This window comes from Haplochromis burtoni, unplaced genomic scaffold (genome assembly GCF_018398535.1).
Source record: "Haplochromis burtoni strain Fernald_Lab_line unplaced genomic scaffold, NCSU_Asbu1 Contig_583, whole genome shotgun sequence".
NCBI lineage: Eukaryota > Metazoa > Chordata > Actinopteri > Cichliformes > Cichlidae > Haplochromis > Haplochromis burtoni.
In genome coordinates, this window is record NW_024582944.1 from 174212 (window position 1) to 193250 (window position 19039).

Sequence of the window (19039 nt, forward strand, 5' to 3'; positions counted from 1 at the left end):
CAGTTGGCATGTCACCATCCAAAACATGTTTTCCATTTAATGCAAAACTGCTAAATATGAAAACATTTAGACGATTTGAACGGGGGCGCTCGTAGTCATGAGCCTAAAGAGAACTGTCACCCATATCTGGAGCTTCCTGTTTCCCAAGCTCTGTGCCAAGTTTAGCTGGCTGGCCTGCAGCATTACTAAAACGCATTACGTACTCTGTGTGTTGCATAAGAATGTGAAGTCACTGTAAAGGATAGACTTCCCCCCCATTGGTTCATGGATTCTTGATTTTAAGGCTGAAGTTGAGCATTTTGGCTGTTAATTATTTTGCTTTTTTAAAACCAGATGTAATATGTAAGGAGGGACTTCAATGCATGGAGCTGATTGGTGTCACTCAAAGAAATGCTTGCGATTCCACTAGAGGTGCCACAGTGCATCCCAGAGGGCAATAAGACAGATACAAGATTGGCATAGAAAATCCAATAGGTGTTAAAAATAAAATTTCCCCATGCACGCAAAAAGCTCCAATACTGGAATGCTACTACAATGTGTGAACGACACTCACCCAGTGTATTCCCAGGGTAAAGCCATGTTAACTAATGATTTAGATCATTAGCTTATCAGCAAAGTTTTTATTGAGGTCATAAATAATTTGAGACGTAGATGAATATTTTTAAACTTCTACATGCAAATACACAGTTGGACTTGCAACCAAAGGAAGTCTCTGGACCCAGTGAGCATCAGTTCTCTGGATCAAAATTGCTTGTTGATGCAAGAGGTCAAAGGAAAATGGCCAGACTGGTCGAGCTGGTAAAGGAAAACAACAGCAACTGAGAAGAACGACTTTGAAAACAGAAGCAGCATACCGGGTGCCACTCCTGTCAGCCAAGAACTGGAAACTGAAGCTGTAATTCACCAAAACTGGACAATTTGGGTGATTTTGGCTGTAAGGTCAGAATTTGGCATAAACATCATGAAAGCATGGATCCATCCTGCCTCGTATCAAAGGTTCAGGCTGGTGCTGATGGTGTAATGCTGCGGGCATTTTTTTTCTTGGCACATTTGGGTAGCAAGTGACCATTTTTCAAACATCACAGTCTATATTATGTTATGACCCGTCTAGGCGTGGCCAGACCATAACACAAGGGTGATCCATCCCGTCCAACCCCAAGCAGCACATCACGCAATTAATACTTTTTGACAGTGATTTATTTACAATGAGTGAATTTAGAAACAAAGGAAGGGAGCGAATTATAACTTTGGGGTGAACCTAAGGCCAAAACAACAAACAAAAGGGAGCCTATCTCAGGGATAAATCAAACTTACCTATTGAAAAGAATTAAACCAAACGACAATGACTTACCTCCCTAACTAACAAAAACAGGAGAAAACTGTAATCAACCAAAAAGGCGGTCCACCCCTACATACTCCTGCATTAAACAAACATTACTAAACAGTGAACATACAGTCTGCCGGTTGGGATGGGCCGAGGATGAATGACTGGCCGTCCATGGCGGTGTCTTCTTATATGCTGCGGTCATTATATGCGGTCATTAGCCAATCGGTGCGATCCGTCCCCCTGGATGCACCAGTCACGGAGAGGCACCTGCACACTCAGATTTACATATTAGATAAAATTACGACAACAGTTGTGGCAATGAGCATTGTTCCTGACCTCACCATAACACAAATGAAACATAAACTCTGGGGCAGACTCCAAGCCTTCTCATATTGGTTGCTGCTGCACTAGATGAGCTATAGTGGCAGTTAAAGCAGTTCTGAAGGCAAAAGGCGATCTGACCCACTAATGAAGTAGCTGGTGTTAATTTTTTTTTTTTTGTTAGCAATTTAGACTGGATGAATGGACCCCTAGTATTCTGTTGCCCTGGTATTATATTTCTTTGGTAGTATATTTCCTTGTGCTGGTATTTCTGAACATCATGTACTGAAGCAGCCAGGGTGCCTTAAAAATTCTGGGTTTTTTTTGGGTTTTTTTAGACTTCAGTAACAGATGTAGCTCTGTTCAAGTAGAGTAGAAAGAGGACACATCAAGGCTACAGCAACAACAGGCCAGCAGTGATAACGGGAGGTAATATTTCATTTTTCCATGCCCAGCCACTCGCTCTATCACAAACTCTGTCATTGTGACATTCAGACAGTCATCACACTCCAACAGAACAACTCAGCTGGAGACCAGGAGATGGTCAATCAGGTACAATATTTCTGTGCTCAATATTTCACAGTCAGCTCTTGCTGTCTGTGAGAGAAAAGCAGTCACATCCAGACAAAGTCATCACAGCTGAGTGGCTGAGAGGAGGAGATGCTGATGAATCGTGACGAGGCCTGTAGGCAGCTCGTTTGATGATCTACCCTCTGGTGAGACGATCAGATCACCTTTCATCTGACTCACTGTAATTAAGTGTCTTTTGGTATTGGAAGAAAAGTGTTCCTTTGTTGAAATTCTCTTCAGACTCTGGGTTTTTAGGCACCAGAAAAAGAGAAATCATGTTGACTTTACCATGACTAGGTGCAGTTCAGGCTGTCGTAGTGTCTGAGCAACAAATGAATGTGGTGTCAATTGTTTGGATGCTGAGTGCAGCCCCCTTCAATTTTCTGATTTCAATCATCTGTCAAAGAGCCCCCTAGTAAAAACACTGAGATTGCGGTTCAACTGCTGTATTTTTTTCCCATCCATGTCTGGAGTATTATCAACGGAGTAAGTAAAGGTGTAGACAGAACAGTCTCAAGCCTTTCACTAATAGATACTTCACAGATTCAGTTTTGGAAACACTCAATTTTCCTACTTTACAGAGGGTCACTAGTTTAAAGCTTTTTGGAGTAAATTACTGTTATGATCCCTAAATTTAAGGTTCAAAGCAACCCAACATTTGAGATACCACAACACTGCTGCCATTCAACAGAAATTGCAGTTGGAAACAAAAGGAAACGGGAGTTCCAGCTAAAACAAACAAAAGACAGAAAAAACCCTGAACCAACCACACAATGGATCATCAGATTCTGGCTTCTCTCCTAAACTAGTTTTGGAAAACTAATAGAAACCCAAACTAAAAACAGTAGATCTGGTAACTCCCACTCAACCTATACTTTAACCAGATTTATGATGAAATGAGCTTGGATGGGAAACACAATCCCAAAACATCTCCTTCATATTTTGTTACTGGTCTGACAAAAATCGAATCACTTCCTTATTTACATGTGTACATGTAAAAGGATCCTACTGTTTACTAGATTGTCTGGAGGTTGGCACTGTACTTGCTACGTCTTCCGTTTGACTTTGATTCCCTGTCTGCTACATGAGGCCATATTAGGGCTGGGTTATATGGCCTAAAATCCATATCGCAGTATAACTTAAAGCATGTGCGGTAACGATATATATTGCAATATATTCTTTTCTTCCTTATTTTTGCACTATAAGGTGCACTTAGAATCCTTTAATTTTCTCAAAAATCGACAGTGCGCCTTATAATCTGGTGTGCCTTAATGTATGAATTCTGGTTGTGCTTATTCACCTCGAACCGATTTTATGTGGTACACAGCGCTCAAAAATCTGTCAAAAATGTTTTAGTACGACTTTGGTAAGCTACAAAGCTGCACCGCTTAATGGATTGTCGGAGCATTACCGCTACCGTAGTCAGGAGCCTCGCAGAGTAATCTGGGTCCGCTTCAGGTCCCATGTCAAACGAACACTGAGCATTAAAAACTGTCTAAATTTGTTCATCTTTAATAAAATGGTCAGTGTCGCTGCTTTACCAGGTGTAACAATTAAGTTTAATATCCAGGCAAACATGAAAACCGAGCAGAATTAGAAGTTAGCTGGAAGTTAGCTTGCTAGTTTCCACCTAAACATGATATGCCATGTTCTGACAGAGAGGTTTCTAGAAAAAAATAAAACGTACAGCTCTGCTATCACTTCCAACATAAACGAAGACAGGAAACTAAACAGCAATGACTTTTGTAGGGTTACTGAAGTTGGACTAGCTGGTATATAATGATGTGCTACGTGATCGCTAGCGACACAGCTATGTTAGCATAACATAAACAGTGAAGCTGGTGGATGAACGCTAACTTTTTTCCACTTGATAAAAGTTAACGTGAGGGTCAAATGTAATCGTATGGCAGGATGCTGTAAACGGACCAAACTTCAGTCAGGATAACAACTGAGATTATCCATCCACAATACGAGGTTAGTCATTAATATACTGCAACAACATGGGAATAGAGCAGCTGCGAGAGAATTCAACATTAATGAATCAATGTTATGGAAGTGGAGGAAGCGCAGTTTTTGGCTCTTATTCCAAAACGTGCTTCGTCTCTTCGCTACTGTCACCCAATTTGCAGATGAAATTGCTTGCAGCCGCTGCGATGCTTTCGACCAAAACAGGCGCCGCTTGATGACACCATCAACATGTGCTATTGCGGTATAGTCAAAATCTCTACCATTGGCCAAATTCATATCGTTTCTACTGTTTATACCGCTCACCCCTAAGCCATATTACTGATTTCTTTAAAGTGTTTTACACAAATACAGATATTTTGTCCAAATGTCTTCATCGGCTGGGCTCTACTGACTATTTTTGTTGACTATCATCAGCTGTGCTTTGACTTAAATCTCTAAGGTAACAAATTTTTAATGCACCAGTCTAGAAAAACAAATGTACCCTGTTGTCCATACATGCTAAATACACTGGGAGTTATTTAGTAGTACATAAAAACTCAAACAAGTATATCTGATCAGATTTACCACAATGATAAACGCAAAACAACAAAAATAACATAGCAGGATACATGAAGTCTTTCCATTTGACTGCCTTTGTAAAATCATGGTTGAATGCAGTAAGATGTAGAAATGATAAATAATTGCTCTTGAGTTTGTTTGTTTTTTCTTTTTAAACATATCATACCTTGGAGTCTGTTAATGTGATTAGTATGGTCACTGACTTTGGGAGGCTTTTTTATGACTATTCAATTTCTTCCCTGCTGTTGATGCCATAATCTGAAAAGTTACTGAGTCACTGGAGGCTGATGATACTGTTAATATGTACTGAGATGGATTGCAAGGATGACTAGCGTAGGGTTCCATTAATAGATTTTTCTATGACATTCAAGGCTTTTGATGTGGGTGCTGGCAATTTTAGTGAACTGTAAGTCGATCTTTAAACTGGAACACCTCAGTTCACACACACTAGACAGCTATCCACTCTGCTCATGTGACCTTGGGCAACAAAGCAAGTCTGTTCGACGTCTGTAGTGATGCTGTGTTACAGCAACACGTGCACTGATCTTTCTTCACGGGTAGACGAAGATAGACTGGAACATTTTCTTTTATGGGTATATAAGATGTAGCAGCATGATATCTTGAGGCACAAAACTGATGGGTGGATTGCTGCTATCTAATACTGACTTGAGTAGCCTGGATTGAGTGTTAAATGAGATGGGACGAGCACTTAGGGACTGATTAGACATGCCAACATTGCTGTCTGTCTTTGTCTAATGACTCAGTGAAACTGAAGTGTTTGGTTTCAAATCAGGGTGAGTGTTGGGATCAGTAAATCTTTGTGTGAGGCTTTAACTTAGCAGAGAGACCGTCTTATTGTGTATTTCCAGTATACAGTGCTGTATAGTAAATGCTAATATTTTGGTAATATTATTGCTAATGCAGTTGCCTTTGCTACCTCTTCTAAATCATCAGTAATAACAGGGAAACACACTCATTGGGCACTTTGTTAGGCACACCTAGACTGCCTTAATTCTTTGTGGTAAAGATTCCATGAGGTGCTGGAAACATGCTTGAGATTATTTTTTCCATATTGACTAAATATCATCACACAATTGTTGCAGATTTGTCGGCTGCACATCCATGATCTGAATCTACCCATTCCCATCTCCCATCCTGATCTGACTGAAATCTGTGGAGGCCATTTATGTACAGTGAGGCGGTGTTCAAGAACACAAGGAACTAAGGGGAACTAACAGTGTGTCAAATATGTACCAGATATACCTAATAAAGTGTCTAGTGATTGTAGATCTTAATTAACTTTTTGTGACATGCATAAGTAAAAAAGTATGAAGGGTAAAGATGCATTTGAATTTCAAATTTAATATTAGTAGGTTCACATTGAATCACTCTCAATTTAGTTGAAGTAAGTGCAGCATCACTATTAAATGTCGTGCTGTTGGAGTCTGTTCCTTGTAGTCTAATACCACACAGGGACAAATGCAGTTACAAAACAATTAGGAGTATGGTGGGTATGTTGACATCTTGAACAAAGTCTGGTAGTGTGTTCCAGTAAAGGCATTAAACTAAACATTTACTGTATCTTTTCAGCATATAGACAACTTGAGGCAATGTAATAAAATGAGAAAAAAATCTTTGAGCTAACTGCTGAACTGCTATGTCCCTTTAACAAGCTATTAGTTATTTTAATAATTTGTAGTTAATATATTTATCTAATAAATTGTTAATGGATAATAATTAATCTATACATTAACAACTATAAATCTCATAAATCAAATTAAATCTTAATTCATTGTGTACAGTTTACTTACTTTATTCATGACCTTTAAGGTAAAAGCTTGAAATTCTGGGTATTTCATCTGTTTGTTTCCCTGCGTTTAAAAATTGATGCACCTTCCTGTTTGTTCTTTTAATATAAAGCTTCTGCTGGGAGGCACTTCTTTTAGAAAGTGGGAGGAAGAAATGCAGAGACTATTGTATTTTTGTATACTTTTTGGCATCATTTGGGAAAAAATCCCCCCAAAAAACATTTTGGCGTATATTGTACTTATGATGTTCTCCCGCACTTCCTCTGGGCTCTGTTTTTAGAAAATCTAGTCCTTGATGGGAGAATTTAGGATATTGCTTTTCAGGACCAGATCTGACGAAGTCTTTAATCTGGAAAAGGAAAGTTCATGAAGCACTTGCATATGTGTGCATCTCTGGGCTTAGACGAGGGAGGGGAGAGAGAACTGCTGCAGGAGGATGTGTATAGATTCCTGCCTACTGTAGCTTTAAACACATATAGGATGCATGGTCATGTGATCATTAACCGCAGTGACTGCTCGCCAGTTGGGAGCACTGGGACATTTCTCAGTGGCCTGATGGTTGTTTAAGCCTGCTGTGTAACATCTAGTTTCACTAGTGATACTATAGCAAACTGGAATGAGTTAACAGACCACCCAGAATCCTTGCATTAGCTGTGACTCTTGTCACCAGACTGTACGATTTCCCTGCAGTCTCTGTGAGGTTTTTTTCTTTTTTTGCTTGATTCTTGACTATAGAGATTATCATCTGAAAAATTGCATCTCATTCTGAATTGCATACTAAAAATAAATATGATTTTTAATAGATGCAAGTTAATGGCTTTGTGTGTTTGGCCTTATGCATTTGTATGTTCTCTGAAGTTTTCATTAATGCACCCACTGCCATGCATTTGTAATTTGAGTAACACTTCTCTCAGAGGAACCTAGTGAAACAGTTTTAGCCTTTCACCAGTATTGATGTTGACTATAATGTTCAAAAACGAAATTTTTAAACATTATATCAATAGCACACATATTTGTTTGGTTGTGTTAGTGTCTAGTTGTTTTTTAATTGAGCAGCTATTTTTGCAGTCATGTTTCTAGGCCCTTACCTTGTTACGCTCAGTCTAATATAAGTTGCTTTTGAATTAATGATGAATTTGATGAATTCTTTTAGTTCAGGTTTGTGTAGTGAAAATCACGCATAGTGAAAGCCTGAAACAACTTGTAGGTTGCTACGTTTGTTGGAAGTAATGTCACATGGTCTCTTTTTTTTTTTCTTGTCTCACCTGCTCTCATCTGTGCTTTCGTAGAGAAATGTGATTGATTTAGTGTGAATCCAAACTTGGTCACAACCTGATAAACAACCGTACAACAAAATGTGAAAGTATTAATTTATACTAATTCTTTACTTGTAGCAGCTTTTTAAGAATATTATTATAAAAATTTCTGAAACAGGAGAGCACACAGCCTCAAATATTAAATTGTTGAGGCGCTCATAAGATATTTATATGTATGAATATATATGAGGTAGCAGAAGTAGTATAATTCTACCATCTAATCTTTCTGTAGCAGGTGTTCATTTATGATGAATAGTTTAGATAAAAGATAGAAAAAGAGGAAGAAACTAAGAAAGCACAAATTAAATAACTGCTATTTTTCTCTCCAACTTTGCTCTGTAACAGACCCCTGCGTTCATGCTCCTCCAGCCTTTCATGATTCAGAATTGTGCTGTAGATAGAGAGAAGCTCAAATTAGCAAGGTTACCCTTTAATGAGGATTTAGGAGCGATTACAAGCCAATAAGACACATTAAATATCTGCGTGAGGTCAGAGCTTTGTTGATTAACACGAATAAATCAACAATTACTCCAGCAGATACTGACATTTCTGGATTTCCTTAACCACTTTTTAATCCTGCCTAATCTACACCCACTGAAACTGTAAGGCACCTCTTGCGATGCCAGTGTTCTGCAATTGGAAACTGAAAGCCATATCAGACTGGTTTGGATGCAGAAAATCAAATGACACTGCTGTTTTTGTTTTTCCAGTATTCTGTTGTTCACTACATATTTGTTTCTCACGCTCACTAGTGAGCTTGCTGTTCTCTGTGGGGAATAGCTATGTTATTGTTTTTCGACAATTAGAAGCCATAATGAAATGCAGTTAAAGAACACGACAGATTGACAGAAGGAGAACGGAAGCAGCGGCAGTTCGAGTGCAGAAGATTGGCTCCATCAGCGCGGCTTCAGAAGTTAAATTGAATTATATTAATAAGGTTAATACTGCCGTGTTGTTTCATTAAGAATTTGCTTTTGTTCTCAACTGAACAAAGCTGACAGGATTAGTAAATGCTTTCTGAAGATGTGTTTTGTATTGGGCTTTGTGCTGTTAAAAATACAGTTAAAGAGCTTTACCCAGACTGAGAAATTAGCTAAAAACCAGCTAAGAAAATTAACAAAAAGTGAAGACTGTGCAAAAGTCTTGAGCCAACCCTCATTTTGCTTCAAAGGAACCAGACGTGTTCATGAGCAATAGTTCTTCAAGCTTTTTGATGTTTTTTCAAACAACTTTGGACGTTGGCTGCTTTTTCGCCCTTTTTTAGTCTAAAAAGAGTATTTCCTTTTTCTTGGTTAAGCTAGGTCAAGTTAAGTGGCTTAGCTTGAATCATTTAAGGCAACTAACTTGAGGGATTGACCTGTTTAGTCTACACAGAACAGAGTATTTAGCGAAGAAGCTATTTTAAATGATATCTTTAGGCACTTTTGTTGCTAACAGCCTATCACAAAAATAAATAATTTGTTGGTGGCATAAGCAATATTTAAATAATAACAAAAAATAACAATTTGGGCAAAAGTGACAGACATAAAAAAATCTCTACAGTAGGGCTGCACGATTTTGCATAAAATGAGAATCACGATTTTTTGGCTTATAATTGAGATCACGATTCTCTCACGATTTTCTTTTCCAGTATAAATATTTATTGCACTTATTAACTGCACATCAACTTCGTAACAGTTGAGACTGAACATAAAAACAATAAATAAACACAAAAACAAATGTCTCACGTTTTGTTGTTGCCACAAAATGTTGTACTGCTTGAAATTCCGTCTCCACCGTTGCTGGACGCTGCGTGTATAGAGCAGGTAGTGCAACAATAGAAAAATAGTTGCGGGACGGCACTGTGTAGCATTTGTCTGGGGTGTTGATCATTTTCCTAAATCCCTCGTTTTGCACAGTGTTGATGGGAGCCATATCTTTGGTCAGGTGATAAGTGATAGCCTCCGTAATTTCTTTGAGTTCGATGTGTATAGGGAAGCGCTGCATAAGGTTCCCGTTATTGGTGTTTGGGTGGTTGACCGGAACGGATTTTCTCCTGTCACTTTCTCGTCATCCCTGACGTGCTCTCCGTTGCTTTTTCCCTGCTAATTTTAGCATCACACGGCACAGCTTCTGTATCACGTAGGGGACTTCTTATGAAAATGACCACAACTTTGCGGTGACTCGATTGGAGTGAATATAAAGTGATGGCAACTCTTCTTTTCTCACTCAGAAACATTTGGAATCTGAAGACCAGATGCTTATTGACCTCAAGTGACATACAGCTGCATAGTAGAGGGGATCAGTTTTTCTCCATGGTGTTTGAGGCCTTAGGAGATTTTTAGATATGGAAAACTGCACCTGCACACAAGACAATTCTTACTGTTTCTCTTGCAGTCATTAAGGCCAAACAGCTTTCTTAGGTGCCTTATGTTGATTGACAAAAATAGACAGGAAGCATAGCTGGCTGGTAAAAGACCCAAGGGCTGACCTTGGCAACAACACAGGGATTGAATTTCCTAAGAGATCTGGGAATTGTGGGGATCCCTCGGAAGGAGCTGGCGAACCACAATCTTTGTGTGCAGTGTTTTTTTGTGTTTTTTTTTTTTTTTGACAAGTAGAACTCTAATTTAGTTTCTGCAATGTAACAAAGCAATCTCTTATCTGCTTTTAAATTATTTATTATCTTTTGTAAATGCAAAAAAAATAGTAATAGTTAACATGGTTCTCATCAATAGCCGATCTTGCTGAGGACTCCTGATAAAATAGATGAAGTAGATGCATTTCTGTCATTATCAGATGATGGCAGCTGACACTTGATGTTTCTGTCTTTGCAGAGTGACCCTGCAGTGAATCCTGAGAACGTTAGTCTCCCGACAGGAGACAAGATGGCGTCTAACAACACCCTGCGCAGCTACTCCATCATCCCATGTTTCATCTTTGTAGAGGTGAGGGAGTGTGCGTGCATGCATTGTCTTTGCGTGATAATCTGGGCTTCTGCATAAAGTGGTAAATTCATGCATATGACCCTTGTTTGGCAAATGAACATGATGGAAATATGGTTTTGAGTGTTAATTTACCATAAGTGAACAACCAGAGTGTAAAGTGTTGAAATGAGTGTGGAGCTGAATGCATGCGTGTTTGTAATTGGGCAAGTGTGTGTGTGTGTGTGTGTGTAAGAGTTGTGCAGCTCCTGAATTTTTAATTACTGTGTTAGCTGAAGGTCCTTAATCAGAGAGATGTCTCAGGACACTTTGTGTTATTCTCCTCCATCTCTCTTTGTGTTTTACTCGTTCTCCCTCTCACACAGAGACACACATCTCAGACAAAATATCCTGCATCACAGTCTCAGATCAGTTTATACACTCATGTTCTTTCTGCCTTTATCTCATGCTTTCTTCTTGCCCGACCTTTTTGTCTCGCTCATTTTTCCTGACACTCATCCATAATGGGACTGTTACCTTCTGTTAATTAGTGTTACTGCCTGCTAGTGTGATCCTGGGCGTGTCCTCCAAGATAAGTGAAATGTGACTCTCGCATGCATGTGTAGTGAGTTTAAGACTACACTGATAGGATGTGCAATAGGAAATGTCACTGAACACTTTATTTCCACCCACAGCCAGAGTGAAAACCATTCTGAGAATCAGAACTGCTGCACATGCTCTCAGCATCTGCAATGGTGATGAAACAGACATCACGTGGTTTCTCTTTGAACATGTGCCTCCTCAAGAAAAGTGCAGTAAGTGACAAAAAAACAAACAAAACAAAAACCAATTAATCCAACATACTTTATTTTACATCTGAAAGAGAGAAATGGAGCCATTCCTCAGATCCAGGGTGTACCCTGCCTCTCAGCTCTCATCCAAAATACGTCTATGCTTCAGTCCAAACAGTACATTGTTTGCAATATAGCACTCCACTAGCACTTCTTCTAGATGATAATTTCCTTTATAATATTATGTGGTTTCATAACCGTCACTTATGAGATTGTGTTGTCTAATTTTGCTCCAGTATTATTTGAAAAGCCTAGAGCTAAAAATACTAGATGGAAAACAAATAAAAGAAAACAACAACAGGAGACAGTGGCCATGGATGTGCCGTGATTGTATGTTTTTACATCATAGATCACTTGTAGTGAGTTACTATGTCACTTTTACTTCCACTGAGCCAAACTTTTTATTTTATGCAAGAAAATTGCTATAAACAGTAACTATAAACTACAAAGCAACATCAAAAATACTGCAGCTGTAAAACATCATCTTGGTACACATTATTTTTAGATGTGAGATGTGACTCATCATTAAAAAAAAGCTCTTTTAGACAGTTCCTTCTGCTTGACAATGTGTCACCATTGTACAGTTATTTGCTCATTTAGAGTTTTGAAGTGTCAGTGCTTGAACGCTGTGTGGAATGATGAGATGGCCTCTTTAAAAAAAAAACAACCAAAAAAAAAACATTAGGATATATAACGAGGGGCGGGTTTAATGTAACCACTGATTAAGCTGGTGACACATTAAACATCTAGGTGGTAAGTACTGATAAGTCAGTGTTTTAAATGTAAGTACAGCAATATGTTGGAAATATTATCCATCAGACTGGATTTTATATTCAGTAAGTCTAACAGTGGGTTTGATACATTACTTGAGCATTTTGGGTAATATACAATAGGCCTAGCGACCATCTGGCAACCACCAGGGAATACATGTTTTTCCCCTATCTGGTTTCGGGTGGATGCTAGAAGCTGCTGGCAGCTGCTGTGAAATAGATTGCTAAAGCCCCAGACATGTAGGACTAAAGTCAGCTGGTGTCTCCTTGGTAACTACCGGTGGCTAGGCAAAAATATGCTGAGTGATTACTGGAGGTTGGTGACAGTCCCCAGTTTGTTCGCTAGCATGTTGCTATGACCAAGTAGCAGATTGTTGCATATAGTTTGCACCGAAGATTCAGACTTTTTTGTTTGTTTTCCAAAGTTTCACCTAACGAAATATGTCGGCTGCAGCACCGAAGAACCCTCCCCCCCCCTTCTTTTTTAAAGGCAAACGTTTCTGGTTTGCGTCACACTTTTTTCCAAGTATCACTACAGCTAAAGCAAGTGTTTGCTGACAAGCTGATAACTTCCATGCAAACTATAGTACTCTGTGAGCAACCAACGGACTCACAAGGAGGTTTTTGGTGCAGCGCCCTCTTTGCAACTGATTTCACCTGCCAACAGCAACTTCCAGCAACCATTAGCTGATCAGAGGGGAGTGTAGATTTTCCTTAGTGACCGTAGGATGCTTCAGGGTTACCCACCGGCCTCTAGGCCAGTTCTTATTGATGGACATGTGTCATCCACCAATGCCAGTGGCAAATGGACGTTAACTTTTTACTGGCTAAATTTTCAATGCTAGTGTGATGATGAACAAAGTGACTTTTAAAAAACTTCATCTGTAAGTAATGACGACGTCTTCGTGTACGTGTTCTTTGCACAATATTGGCCAATTTTTGTTGTAATTTATTTTTCCAGAATATCAAAATGAATTTTCCCTGAATCGAAGTATTAATAAATGCTATCATGTGACCTATTTTGAACTTTTTTCATTTGCTCAGTGGTCAGATTTTGCTTCCAAATGCATTTGCTCCCCATTTCTCATACAATACTACACCGCCAACTTTAGCTTGGTCCCAACAGTTCTTATTACATATTGGGGGGCTCTATCAGCGTTCGGCTATCTGACATATTTATTCCGAAGAGAATCTCAACTTGGCCTCTCACGCTTCGATATTGACCTTTTTTTTATTATACGTCTCTCTCAAAGCAGTCGGCTTTATAGAACTGCAAGGCTAAAGCAATGAGGTGCAGCTATATATTGAGTCTTTAAATGGTATTTCAAGTGTAGTTGTAGTCATCAGTTAGAGCTTCTATAAGGGCATATTTAGCATTTTTCAAACTGGGCTTTACTACATTCTTATTCATCATCTTGTCTCTATGTGTCAGTGCCCAATAAATGGGAAGATTTTGCTTTCAGATTCATCATTTGGTTTATTGGCTTTTGCATCACAATCTAAGCTTAAAAAGTCATTGGCAGAGTGCTCCTAAGAGAGACACTGTAATACCCTGATGAGTAGCAAGCTTCTTCTCTAATTTTCATTACCCTGTTTTCACTTACTCCCCCTTTTTTCTTCAGCGACACTTGTCAAAGGCATGCTATCTATCTCCCTGTTTCATTCTGCTCATCCTCGATTTCTCTTTCTCCCCCTCTTTGATGTCTTCGTCACATCCTCGCAGCCTCATTTCTCTCCTGCCCCTCCTTCCTCGGCTGTACTTGCTTCCTCCCTCAATCTCTTCTCTCTTCTCTTCCTATTTCGCGTGGTGCCATAGGAGCTCTTTCTCCCCTTCACCCAGTTTCCCATCATTTAAATCACTACATCTTGGTTTGTCTCGCTCCTTTTTCCTGCTCCTTTTGTTTCTTCTCTCCCTCCTTTCCTTCTCTTACTCACCCTGCCTGTCACGAACACAGCAAGGCAGAGGAACACTGCCGTCACGTGATCAAGACGGAGGGGCCTGATTGGAGCAGCTGGGCCATGTAGTTCACTGCCAGAGGCAGTCTGACAGGGAGGATGTTTATTTGTGGTGATTTGTTTATTTATTCGTGTAACTTGTTGCCTTTATTTCATCTGTTACTTGACGTCAGGATGTTCATTTGTTGCTGCCATTTGTCTCTCTGAGTGTGCGGAGGAAAATTGGGAGATGAAAGGGGTTGCAAAAAAAAAAAAGATGGGGCATGAGGGAGGAGGAAACGGATAGGATGAAACAAGCAAAAAAGGGGGAAGGAAGTAGAAGGAAAAAGTGAAAAGTTATGAGAAATTAATTAAAGGCTGAGCTGTGGAGACAAGCTGGGAAGAGCGAAGAGAGGACCGATATATCCTGTACCTGCATGGGATTATGTAATGTATAGAGCTCTGGGCTCTCATTAATCTAGCTACAGCTATCTAGCTTTTTCAGGTTTTGCATGGTTGAAGAAAAAGCTGGATGCACTTACTGTTAGCAGCCTGCTAAAGCAGCACAGGTTGCCAGACTATTTGGAAGTAAACCAATCTCTTGAGAAAATGTCTTTCTTTTATCTTCTTTGTTTTCCTTATCTCCTAGAAGCTTTAATTAAATCTTCTAGTTAGGTATACACAATTTAGACAGCAAACTTCCCAATGTGCAGTCATTACTGCAGGGAGCGGCTTTGTTATTTAGCTCAGAAGAAGTCAGATATTGTGTGAACTGAATTCCAGTGTTTGACGTAATTTGTACTGGAAAATGAAGCTAATGTGAATATGTGTGTGCTGTTATGTCTCACGAGCAGTGAAGGCAAACAGCTGTCTGTCTGAAATGTTCATTAAAATAAGTGGCTCTAATGGTTTTAGGTTTAGAGTATGAATATTATTAGTTGTTTCTAAAAACTGTTAAACTAACAAAACAACTGAAAATGGCCCAGGTGTACTCAATGTGCCCGAGGTGATATTTTTTTTGTACAAAAACAGCTGAAATGCACTTCATACTCTAAACCCAGTTCAGCTGTAAAGTTGCTGTAAAATGAAGAGTGAATTCTAATGAGTTTAAAAAGCATTATGTGGTATGACCGCCTTTATTCTCTAACACAGCCTGAACTCTCTTAGGCTAGCTTTCTTCTTGAAGGACCTTCAAAGCTGTTCTTTGGATGTCCGCTGCCTCTTTGTTCCGTTCTCTGTCAAGCTCATTGCACAATGCTTCAATTTTTAGCTTTAACATTCTTAATAACATCTTGAAAAGTTCCTGAGCACCGCTGGCTGAAATTGGACCTAATCATCGCACTATATGACCTGATGCCTTTGATTTTAAGTCTAGTTCCTATATATTTCGTCATACCTCAGTCTTTTTCTCCTCTTTTGCTTTCTTAAGAATAGCTTCTTGACAGCAACCCTTCAACTGAGACCATTTATGGTGAGGCTTTAGTAAACAGTAGATGAATCAACTGAAGAACCACAAGCATTTCTGTCTGTGAAGGTTCTCAGTCATCCAGGTCATCGTAGTTTAAGGAGCTTGGAAAGAAAAGCGTCTGGACTTCTTTAAGTTGCTTGAAGACGTTTCAGCTCTCATCTGAGAAGCTTCTTCAGTTCTAAGGTCAAATGGTGGAGAGTCCCAGATATAAACCCAGTGGGAGTTTCCCCCCAAAGAGGGACAAAGGACCCCCTGATGATCCTCTACCTAATTACATGAGCCAAGGTGTGAAAGCGGGTGTGGGTCCTAATCAGCTAGGGTTTTGGGTGAGCTCATTGTGAAACCTGGCCCCATCTTATCATTAGATTTCCTGAGGTCAGATGGCCCAGGGTGTAAATGGGTGTTAAGGCGTCTGGGAAGGGATCTCAAAACTGGATTATAGATGGCAGACAGTTGGTGTCATAAACCCCCGCCTCTGTTCAAAGATGGTTGCTCACAGTGGACATAGATGGCTTCTTTCACTCCTCTTTCAAACCATCTGTCCTCTCTGTCCAAAATGTGAACATTGGCATCCTCGAAAGAGTGTCCTTTATCCTTAAGATGCAGATGGACTGCTGAGTCTTGTCCCGTGGAGGTGGCTCTTCTGTGTTGTGCCATGCGCTTGTGAAGTGGCTGTTTGGTCTCTCTGATGTAGAGGTCTGGGCATTCCTCGCCGCACTGTACAGCATACACCACATTGTTCAGTTTGTGTTTAGGTCCACTGTGCGCAACCATCTTTGAACAGAGGCGGGGGTTTACGACACCAACTGTCTGCCATCTATAATCCAGTTTTGAGATCCCTTCCCAGACGCCTTAACGCTCATTTACATCCTGGGCCATCTGATCTCAGGAAGTCACATGATAGGGTGGGGCCAGGTTTCACAATGAGCTCACCCAAAACTCTGGCTGATTGTGACCCACACCCGCTTTCACACCTTGGCTCATGTGATTAGATAGAGGATCATCAGGGGGTCCTTTGTCCCTCTTTGGGGGGAAACTCCCACTAGGTTTAAATCTGGGACTCTCCACCATTTGACCTTAGAACTGAAGAAGCTTCTCGGATGAGAGGTGAAACGTCTTCAAACAACTCAAAGAAGTCCAGACGCTTTTCTTTGCAAGCTCCTTAGACCAGAAGCATTTCTATTTCTTGGATTTTTTTTGCCTTAAGGATATGACTTTTTAAACATTTTTAATCCATTGTATATAATTTTTGGCCTGTCAATTCTTTTTTCCTCTGCTTGTCCAATTTCCTCAGATTCTTTGAAGACACACTGCATATCATACTTAAATATACCAAGTTTTCAGCTAATAGCGCTTAGGGAATCCCCTTGTTGGTGCAAAAATACAATTTCATGCCTGTCAAATTGTGTTATCTTTAGCATTTTTCACAGAGTCAACTAAAGAAAGAAATGGTGTGTTTTTGCGACAGACTTCTAGTGCCTAAAGATACAATTTAAAATTCCTTCTTTGCTAAGTTCTCACTGTAGTGCAGATAAAACACTGGTTCATCCATTGAGTCAGGTGGCTTGGAATGATTCATAAAATTCAGGAAAATTCATAGGTTAGTATTAAGTGGGTTAATACACAAAAACACTCTGAAAATGGTTGTGTATGAGGTCTGAAGTGAAAAAATCTGACTCCTTTGAAGAAAAATAGAAAGAAGTGAGAGTTGGATCAAGACTTTAGCGCAGTACTGTTTGCTGAAATTGAGCAGGAGCAATTGTTACACCCCCTGCACAAAGATTTAATCATATGTCTTGAAACTCCACGTGGCAACGACACTCTGCCTAACACATGAATGGACCTGAATCAAAATTTGACTCTGTTATGACTCTCATCTTTTTTTTTAGTTTTTAAAGTTATATAACGCAGACGTTTGGCAGAGCGTTTCTCAGCCAATGAGGTTAATTAGTAACATGATGAGGTATAAAACAGGTGCCCCAGAGAGGCTAAGGCTTTCAGTTAAGATGGGGATGAAATGTGATAAATAGATCAAACACTTATGGACTGTTGGGAAATAAGTTAATGAAACACAGTCGTAAACATGCTGCTGACTCAACTTTTTTGAAAGGTGTTGCTGACCAAAGTACAGTAGATGAACCTGCATTTTTCCAAAAATCACTGATATGTCTTTGCACTATTAAGAATTAAATAAAGGCATAAAAACATTTGAAAATAACTGCATGCCCATTTTCATTTATACTTTAAGTAGCCAACTTGGAAGCCTGTTTGTAGAAAAAACAAAACAACCAGAAAACAGTAGCTGTCTTCTATGTAACTTACAGACAAGTCTGACAACAGAAGTGTAATATCACGGTCTAAAGCCTGGCAAGTCGGGCTTAGATGCCCATTTCTGTCAGTCTTTTTTTCCAGTCTACTAACACAACATGACAGTGAAATGAAAATCTAGGACTTTGTGTTGGATTTATATAACATTTTCCTGGTTGTTTTCATGATGTGAGGGAGAAGATGAGCAGTGGTACTGACAGTAAAAAGATTTTGGAGTGAAGGGAGAGCAGATAAAAAAAAATCCTTTGGGAGGAAAGATTTAATTAATTTTGGATGGCTATTATGATCAAACTGACTTTGTAGGATGTAATTAAAAATACATAACAAAGAGAGACTGAATCAAAACGGTAAAGTGAAGGTGATGGCTCTGTTTGTGTTTGTCACAATGCCCTGTCTCTTTCACATTAGATGTAGATACTAGACTCATATGAAAATATCGATTAAAGAGGTTATGATGTTTATAAAGCAGATTTACATATTTTATGGGCAAGTTATTTCGACCAAGAGCCAAACGCTTTGAGAAACACCACATTAAGAATAGAGCTTCACCAAAAAACATAAATAAAAAGCCTTCCCTGACACCTCAGTGCTAAAATAGGTGAATTTTACACTCCAGTGGAGAAGGATAATAGAAAGCTGCCGTTAACTTTGTATAACCATTTTATTACAGCCAGACCTCTGTCAGTGTCCCCTCCACATAGCTAATGCAGTATGACGCTGGCTCTGGAGTGAATATAATGCAGCCACAAGTTAATGCTTTATGCAGAGAGATGGACTTTTGACCAGGTGGGAAAGTGTCACAGAAAAACCAGCTTATGAAAGTTGGTAAAGGGCAGAGAGCTCCAGTCCGACTCAGACGCCAGCAAGGTGGAGGTGGAGTACTGGTTTGGGCTGGTATCATCAAAGATGAGCTTGT

The 19039-nt window shown here is 39.5% G+C and overlaps 1 protein-coding gene across 4 annotated transcripts in view; it reads left to right on the forward strand.

Annotated features, from left to right (window-relative positions):
• The window catches only part of plppr1 (phospholipid phosphatase related 1), a 60829-nt gene that overhangs the window by 11011 nt on the left and 30779 nt on the right, over positions 1-19039 (forward strand). For 2 of the 4 annotated variants that reach the window (XM_005948264.3, XM_005948265.3), the window contains exon 2: positions 10685-10795. In XM_005948264.3, coding sequence (XP_005948326.1) covers positions 10736-10795 — 60 coding nt within the window. In that variant the 5' untranslated portion in view covers positions 10685-10735. Of the gene's footprint in view, positions 1-10684; positions 10796-10841; positions 11587-19039 lie in introns of those variants that run through there. The other 2 variants (XM_042214540.1, XM_042214539.1) reach the window with 2 other exon arrangements.